This window comes from Corvus brachyrhynchos, unplaced genomic scaffold (assembly GCF_000691975.1).
Source record: "Corvus brachyrhynchos isolate BGI_N302 unplaced genomic scaffold, ASM69197v1 scaffold97, whole genome shotgun sequence".
NCBI lineage: Eukaryota > Metazoa > Chordata > Aves > Passeriformes > Corvidae > Corvus > Corvus brachyrhynchos.
This window is the reverse complement of record NW_008239758.1, coordinates 5,822,413-5,831,301: the sequence shown is the minus strand read 5'-3', so window position 1 is coordinate 5,831,301 and position 8,889 is coordinate 5,822,413. Positions and strand designations below refer to the sequence as shown.

The 8,889-nt window shown below is 48.1% G+C and overlaps 1 protein-coding gene across 3 annotated transcripts in view; it reads right to left on the bottom strand.

Moving 5' to 3' along the window:
* NTRK3 (neurotrophic receptor tyrosine kinase 3) overlaps positions 1-8,889 on the bottom strand; it is a 205,778-nt gene that overhangs the window by 30,475 nt on the left and 166,414 nt on the right. For all 3 annotated transcript variants that reach the window (XM_008640094.1, XM_008640097.2, XM_017742673.1), the window contains 2 exons: positions 4,933-5,105; positions 646-889 (listed from right to left, as the gene is read on the bottom strand). In XM_008640094.1, the coding sequence (XP_008638316.1) occupies positions 646-889; positions 4,933-5,105 (417 nt within the window). The remainder of the gene's footprint in view (positions 1-645; positions 890-4,932; positions 5,106-8,889) is intronic.

Sequence of the window (8,889 nt, the reverse complement as noted above, 5' to 3'; positions counted from 1 at the left end):
TCTCCCCAGAGACGAGTACAGGATTAGCCTCTGCACTAAACCCAGGCATTTTGATCTAGTTGCTTCCTGAAGTTCTTTAATTACAGGCTCTCAGCAACCTAACCCTGGCAAATTATTCCATTGTCTAAATGATGACCCTGCTGGAAAAAAAAAGTGTTCTGAGGTCAAACCTAAACTGACTATTATTTCCTCTTCCATATTTTATGCACTTATCAGTCAGTCTTTCAGTTGCCTTCTCTCTAGGTCCCTGTATTAAGTTTCTTTAGTCTAACACCAGAGGTCACAGCCTGTAGTATTCATCATCTCTTTGGATTACCTTTAATTTGTCAATGTCTTCAAAAACCAGGGAATAAAAATAGGCAGTAAGGATGGAATGACTTCAGAGCCATCCAAAAGCATGTGACTGTGTGCTGGGGTATCACAGAGTCTGTGTGTAGGCATCTGCATGGGTGTCTGAACTACAAGCATGGCCAGGACTGAAAAGGATTAAGGATAGTGGTTTAGGGAAGCCTGATCAACTTCTGCACAAGTTTCAATGAGGGAAAAAACAAGCAAGTGAGCCCAAGGGCTCAAAAAACTGATTTACTGTAACATTTCCTATCTCCCTTTGCTCTGAGCATCAGATTGCCACTGCAGCTGCCTTACCCTGTAGTAATCAGTGCTGTAGACATCTCTTGACATCCCAAAGTCTCCAATCTTCACCAGCAGGTTGGCTCCCACCAAGCAGTTCCTGGTGGCCAGGTCTCTATGGACAAAGTGCTGGGAGGCAAGGTACACCATTCCAGAGGCAATCTGGCTAGCGATGTGGAGCATCTGGGATAGCCCTAGCTCCCCTTTGGCTTGTCGAGGCTGCCCATCCACGAGGATCATAGCATCTGGGCCGTGTGCCCTGTAGGGAGGAAGAAACAAAAAGGACAGAGTTGGGTCTCAGAAATGACCAGGAGACAGGAGTCCACAGAGTCACTGTTCTTGCTGGATGGGGACCAGCCCCCAGCTCTGTACTGTGAGGACGGACACACAGCTCCAGTGGAAGGGAAGGGAGAAAGGCTTGAGAAAACAGGAGGTTGAGGGAACATTTGCTGGGTGAGTGGGTGCCATACATCCTTATCCGGCCCTGTCTACTGCACACAGCCTCTTAGGGCCACAGATGGAGACAGATTGCCAGGACAGAGGGACCACTGGCTTGAGGCAGCCTGGACACTCTTCTCTGGCAAGACCTCTGCAAAACTACTAAGCCTCCACATATTTACATTTGCTCAGTTTAATTCTTATACCACTGAAAATGCCCCAAAGGCAGAGATATCATCCCCTTTTCTTCCAGAGCTGCCATATTTCTTCTACCTAATCTCTTTATCAATCCCAAGCAGCCTCCTCTCTTCTCTCCATATCACCAACAAACCACCCCCTGATCGATATCAATACAGTCAGAGATCACAGAAAATGTTTCAGAGGAAACACTAGCAGCTTCATCCCTGTAAAATCCCTTTTGTGTCCTGAGCTATCCCAGAACTAACAAAGGTACTGTGAAGTGTGACAGCACGAGCACAGGTGCAAAGTTTAGCCCTGGATGTCAGCAGGTGCAGAGAAAACAAAAGGAAATATTTTGCTGAACCAAGCGCATTGTAAATGCAGGACTTTAGGTCAGTTTCATTCCTGTCCTGTCCCTTTTTTATCCCCTTCCTCGTTGTGTGCCAAGATTTTCTCGTGCTCCCTCTGTGATGCTTCTTCCCCTGGCAGAGCTCGCCCTGTGGTAACCTGTGTGAAGGTGGAATAACAAAAGCCCTCATATTTAGAGAAATGCAAGAGATGTTGCTGTGACCTTCCTGCTTGTGACTAACACACGGCACAGCAAATCCTCTGAGGCTTTCATACCGTCCTCTTTGAGATGATTCTTGGTGTGTGCTATATAGTAGGCACAAGTCTCTCTCTCCCTTTCTCCATCCCAAATGGTTATAATCCAGAAGAAAGAAGAATCAGCACATTTGTGAGATGAATAGCAAGGATATTAGTACATTTAATTATGTAAAGAAGGGTATAGAGAACATGAGAAGGGTATGCCCATCTTTTCTTGGGAAAAGCAGTTTAAACAGAGAGGCCATAAAATTGGGTGGATTCCCTGTTAAAGAACATTTGGAATTTTTCTCCATTATGAATTGATGGAGGCTTTGGGGAAAAAAAAAAATCACCATTGTGGCTTCCTCATCTGAAATTCCTCTTCTGTCCCAAGACAGTCTGGCTGTGGTGCTGCTTCACAGGAAGGTGAACACAGAACTCTGTAACTTTTCCAGCCAAGCCTATTGCCTGTCTGAGCTAACAGCAAATGGCAACAACTTACTGCAGACTGCAGAGAGGGTCTGTAATGGCAACGTGCTGTTATCCCTGCTTCACAATGGCTGCTGACCCAGACAGGAAACCAAAGCTGGAAAACCAGTGACCAAAGGAAAAGGGGGAAGCGATGGACATCCCTAGTGAGCAGAGGGGGATGTGGTCACTGCAGACCCCCAGGCTGTAGGGGGGATTGTGCCAGGAACATCCAGCCTTGCCCCCCACCCAGCCTGTGGGCAGACTCCTGTGCACACCATCCCTAGGGATGCTCCCTGAAGGCCGTGCCAGTATTTCTCCATGCCAAGACCTTTTCTATCAGTATTTTTGGAGGCAAGACACCACCACTGCAGCCTGCCCTGGTGGAGACAGCAGGGTCTGTTGTGGCACCACCGGCGTGGTGGCCCCGGGAGGCATGAGGAGCCATCCCAGCACATGCCACCGCTAGCCCAGCTGGTACGTGCTGATCCTGCTGCTCCCCCTTGCCACACCAGCTAATGTTTCAGGCCACTAAAACTCTCTGTTCTCTGGGAAACACGCAAAGGTCTAACAGCACTGAGGGGAATTTATTTATTGTGCTTTTCTCTAGGAAACTGGGTCTAAAGTGAGCCTCTTCCATTTTACTGCTTTTCCAATTTCTGCAGTTAAACTAGGAAAAGTCCATCTGAGTGTCTCTTACAGACTGCCAGTGTTCCTGGCCTCCAGTCTGGGAGTCACTGTCTCCTGCTGTGGGCTGGGCGAATTATTCCACAATAAAATCTGCTGCTTGCTGACGGATTCCAAGCAGCTCTGCCTCACCAACCCTCCCTGACCCCCTTGGAGCCCCCACTCCCCTCCAGCAGACACCTTACCTAAGCCCAAACTCTCTTTCCATATGACCCCTTGGCCATTTAGGGTGCCTGTTTGTAGGGTCTAAGCTCCCATAGTCCCCAAAGTCATCTTCCTTTGGGACACAAAGGGTTTTCACTGCCTACCACATTCCAGCACGCAGGGAAAGGCTGCACAGGAAGGAGAAGCTGGCAGCTAAACACAGCTGGAAGATGAGAAGCTGCAATCCCAGGGACCACACACCTGGGAAAGTTTCTTTTCCTTCATAAAGGCCAAAGATAATACAATGAGTTTTCTTTTCCAGTGAGACTGGAGATTAATTTCTTCGGGCATGAGTGTTTCTCAGACATGTCCTAAGAAAGGGTTGGGACAAGGGAGTGAGGGGTATCAGCCTTAGGAACACACTGCTGGGTGAAGCAATTCCATCAGGCATTGGCAGTGGGCACAAGACACCTTTCTGAAAGAGCCTGTTTTGCACTATACTCTTTGGGAGGTCAACTAGAGCAGTGAGAGAAGTTGTTCCTCAGCTCTAATATCTGACTCCTCTAAAGGAATAAAGTTGCTGGTTGTGCCAGGAAAAAGGATGGGTCAATTTTGAGTCTTTCTTTGTGAAGCACTTGAAGAACAGCATCTCTCACTCTCTTTTTCAGACTGTCTGCCTTCGGTCACAAGGCTGAGGCACTGTCCTTAACACTGCATCACCAGTCTGGGCTAAAACACCCTTTCAGCTCAGCTCATGGTTTCATGCTGATGGCAGAAACTGTGTTGGTACAAAAATACTCACTGAGTGTATCCCAACCTCAGATCTACACCTGCCATGCACGAGATTCTTGTTCCTCCTGCAATCATATTCACTCTTAGCAGTCAAAACAGGAAAATATCAAGGGTCCAATTTTCTAAATATTGGGAAATAAAACTACTAATTATTTCAAGAAGTAAGTACCACTCCACTTGCACGCAGGTTTCAGAGTAGAATTTCTGTTTTGTGGCAAAAGAGCACCATAAACATCCTCCCACAGCTGCTCCCTGGCCCTTGCTGCTGGTGGATACAGAGCACACAAATTATCTGCCTCAGGCTGATGAAACAGTTGAATGATGATGGGGGGCACTGGGGGCTCTGGCAATTTGCATCTCTCTAGAGACAGGGAAGGTAATTACAGCACTTCTTCAGGCCTTGCCTGACTTCATGAGTAGCCTGGTGCCACAGGTTAGGGACCAGGGATCAGGGGTGGACCCCACAGGCACTGCCTGAGACTCCTCCAGCATTTCTCAGGTCCTTTCTGAATGCAGGAATGAGAACCAGTGACCAGTAAATGCCCAGGATACAAACCAGATCAAGGACACCAACAAACTTCTCCAAGGAATATTTTGGTTCTTGTGCTGTTGAAGCAGGAGCTCAGTGACTGAGGGGATGATGGCAAGTAGACTTCCGCACAGGACTCAGAGCTTCTGACAGCTGTGTCTTCATGTCCTTCCATCCCCACAGGACAGAGAAGGATCACAGCCACGCTTCCTGCAGCTTCCAACTTGCTGAAGTGGGAGAAAAAAACCCTGGTTTCCACAGCTCCTGAGACCATCTAAGAGGAAATGTCAGGATAGGGCTAATAAAGCCCTAAATCTGGTGAGGACCATCATCTCCTCCAAGCTGCCCTTGGAACAACAATCTCTCACTACTCAGCCCACTGAATAATGATGCCATCGGTGCACCACTGAGCTAGAACAAGTTCCACCAAAGCTGTGGGACAGCCCCACAGCACCTCCTGTGCCCTCATTCCCACATACCTCAGGAACTTGTTGAGGTCACCGTGCTTCATGTACTCGAAGACCATGATGAGCGGGTCGCCGTCACCGCACACGCCGTAAAACTTGACGATGTGCTCGTGCTGCAGGTTGGTGAGCAGCTCTGCCTCCCGCTGGAAATCCTTGCGGGCTGCCAACGTGGGGTCCTTCAGAGCCTGGAATAAGGGATGCAGACATGCACAGAGTGGGCTCAGGTGGGGAAAAAGCCAGAATAAAGGGGTCACAGCATCTCAGAGGAGCTGATGAGGAAGGGAAGGGAGAGGAACCACTGGCCCAGTTGTACTGGAAGGGCTGGTGGCATCACATTAGGGTTTCATTCCTGTAGTTGCTGTCCCAGTGGGTTCCCCAGCTCATTTCCTAGGCAGCAGCAAACATGCCTCAGAGGGTAATAGCTTCCAATTATTCCCAGCTTGGGCAGAATTTATACTGGTGACCTAGGGGTGAATGGCTTCATATCTCATTATTATTAAATTCCTGAGCCAGACAGTCCTTGCTATCTGTCTTTTATTTTGAAATAGCTGACTACACTGCCTTTATTCAGAAGATAGATTTGCCTGGCTGTGCAGTTATTGTGTGGATTTTTCAAACTGCCTCTGAAGAAGGACACTGTCAAGTCTTTTCTCATAATTTTTAAAATCATGTTTTTATTCCCCGCTGTTTATAGCAGCTCCCCTGGCAGACTGATGCTGAAATCAGTATCCTTATTGAGAATATCTCATCTTCCACAATTTGAGAATGCCACTTTGCCATTGCAAGGCAGCTTGCAGGTGGTGTGGACCAGCCTGACATTGCAGCGTTGCCATGAAGATGTTGCTGTGGCTGCAGCTGATGCTAAGGGAGGATTCTCCAGGGCTGGGTTCTGGCTTGTCTGTGCATTATTGTGTTGCATTGGAGAAAGCATAGTTTGAAAGCAGCTTGTTGTCATCTCAGGGTATCAAGGGAGAGAGCTTGATGAAAGAGTTTAAGTCCAGACCATTTGACAAGATGAAATGGCCACAAGAATCAGCACAGTCTTTGCAAACAATTAAGAAAATGAAGAGGCTGGTTCTGAGTTGCTGGTTCTCAGTCATATTCTCCACATCCTCCACATGCCAGGACTATTTAGGACCAGTTCTGGCTTTAACTGGGCAGCCTAACAAGAGCTGAAAAGCACTCAAGGAAACTTGTTCCACTTATCATGTGTTGGTCTGATGTGCACCAGTTCCCCTTTAGAGGTGGGGGACACTCCCTTGTGGGGGTAAGCTCCCCTTACCTACACACAAATATACCTGCCCCCTTTCCACGTGCCTTGAATCTCCCCATGCAGACAGCAGAGTGGCCTGAGCAGCTGCAGGCTACAATTTATGGGCAAAAAGGGATGTTAAACATCAGAGAGCTTTGCCTGGAGGACAGGGCCCAGCACTCTGTTACTGCACCTGGGCTGGCCCCTGGAGCTGCTGCCTGCAGAGACTCCTCCAGAAAAGGTGCTTTTCCCCTTGGAGCAGATCTGCTGTGAGGCTTTTCCCTGGCCTTAGGACACTGCCTCATCTGGTTCTGCCCCCAGACTGCTACTCACATGGCATAAATCTATTTTAATTCTTTGCCCTTTGGGTTAGCTTGACTAGAGGTATTTAGATGAATTTTAGTTACATGGTGCAGATGGCAAAGCATCCATCCTTATCTCAGGAACCCAATTACTTTTAGTCATTTAATATCTTCATAATGTTGATGCCACCCTATTTTTCTGCAGGGAAATAGTCCCTTCCCCATCACTCTTTTCTCCCCCTTTTTCCTGTAGTTGCACATAATATTTCAAGCTGCAGTGAGTTTAGGTTTCCTCTCCTTCACACACAACCATTTGTATAAGGTGTTAAGATTGCAAGTTTGTTGATATCACACACCAAAAACAGTAATTAACTCCCTCCCCATTACTAATGTTGCACAGCCAAGCATTTAGAAATGAGGGCAACAGGAGCTGGAAGGGATAGAAGAGAGAAAGAAGACCAGGACCAAAGAAAGAGAAGGGATGTCTCAGTAAAACAAGTGGAATGCCTCTCCCAGGAAGGCTTGGGGTATATTTTTTTGTGCCTCCATAACTTCTGGCAAGTCCCTGAGCATCTGCAGGTTGCAGCTGTCGTCATGAAGTGCCAGTCATTTGAATATTATCTGGAAAATCCCCTCGTATGCAGCATCAGGGCCAGGTCTCCACAAGCACCACGTGTTTATTGCTGCAGCAGGGCTCACTCTGAGGCAGGTACCTGCTGTCCACGGGGCTGCAAAGAGAGGTTGGTAACTCCATCCTCCACCTAAAGCAGATCTCTTCAGCTCAGTTTTCCTGCTTCTGCATCTGCCCTCTGCAAAAGGGGATGACACAACCCCAGTAACTTGCTGGGAGGCTGTGAAAAGGGGTACACTCACCCCTAGGGAGGTTCCAGCACAGGAGTGATCACCACAATGGAGCAGCCACAGAGAAATGAAAAATAGGTGCTCAGAGGACGTGCCCTGAATACAGCCACTCCAGCATTTCTAGTACTTGACTTTGTCACCTTAACACTCTGCTGGATATAGTGTTTGTGCATTTCTTAGGATGCTTTTAGAAGCAAGCTGAATAAAACAGGAAGCTTGTCCATGCCTTCACATCAAAACTCAGCTTATCTGCAGGGCTGCAACCTTTAGATCTGCTAAAAATCTGAGTCCATTTAAGTGAGCAAGTAACACAGCCATTCCTTCAGCCCTGGGAGAGTCCCTGAGAGCAGGGCAGAGGCAGGCTCTGGGCTGTGGACTCAGTTGCCCTTAACCAGCGTGTCCTGCTGCTGCCCTGAGCTGCAGTGACTGGGGAGGTAGTTCTCAGTCTCAGCTGGGGACAAGAGATCTTCAGGAATTGCAGCCAAATCTCAACTTAATATGTAAAGCCTCTATTCCTGTTTTTTTTTTTCTTTTTTTTTTCCCCTCAGACTTACAATGTGGCCCAAATTAGAGGGATTTTTTTCCTTGCCACTCCCAGAGCTGGCAAGAAGCCAGATTCCAGGGCCCTGCTCCAGAGCTGGAGCTGTATGATCTTGGAGGATGAAAGGCACTCTGGAGATGTAAGCTCATAGTAGCAATTACCAGAAACAAGTTCAGATGCTGTTTCTGCCTACGTGCAAATGAAACTCAGAAGAGACTCCAGAGCCAGGCTTGCTGGGGGATGGCTGACACTGATAGGCAGGTACCAGCCCTATAATCAAACAATTAATCCTGTGGGTGTCTTCGCGTCCTTGGCTTTAACCAGTCTCAGAGGTGAAAGGTGCAATCTTGCACTTCACTGCCAGAGCAAAAGGGGACATCTGAGCTAAAAAAAAAAAAAGAGGCTTGAGCTGCCAGTGATTAGAACAAGCCACAAGTAGCTGAATGCCTCCAGCATTCTGGAGAGAGTGCCGGAACCTTTCTCCCTGTAGAGCATCGGTTCAAACGCAGACCTTGTTCCAAGGACTTAGGAGGCATCGGTTAAATCCAAGGGATTAAACTGCATCTCTGCCAACTGGTGCCACTTGAGAGGAGAGCACAGATCTGCACTGAGTGTTCTCCTCTGCCCAGAGCCACACTGATGGGGCACAGCTCCCACGAGGAATACCACAAGGATGCAAGCAGCACAGCACAAGCCAAGCTGAACTCGTGTTGGCTTAAAATACTCAAAACAGGAGCAACCTGTGGCTAAACAAGCAGGAGCAGAGTGGAGCCGAGCCGAGTTGCTTTGCCCATCTTGCAGCAAATTGATCCCAGAAAATTGGCTCATTGTGCTTAGCTTTCATTGCTCATTTTTGCTGAGGCCTTTTTATGTTTCAGCTTCTGCATGTTACACAAAAAGATAAAATCCAGACGGAGCAGGGCCCCAGTGCCTGGTGGAGGGAGGTGGATCCACACGGCGCTGCTGCAGCTGCATGGGAGTTCACAGCTTCCAGACCAGGCTCTCCTCCGTGT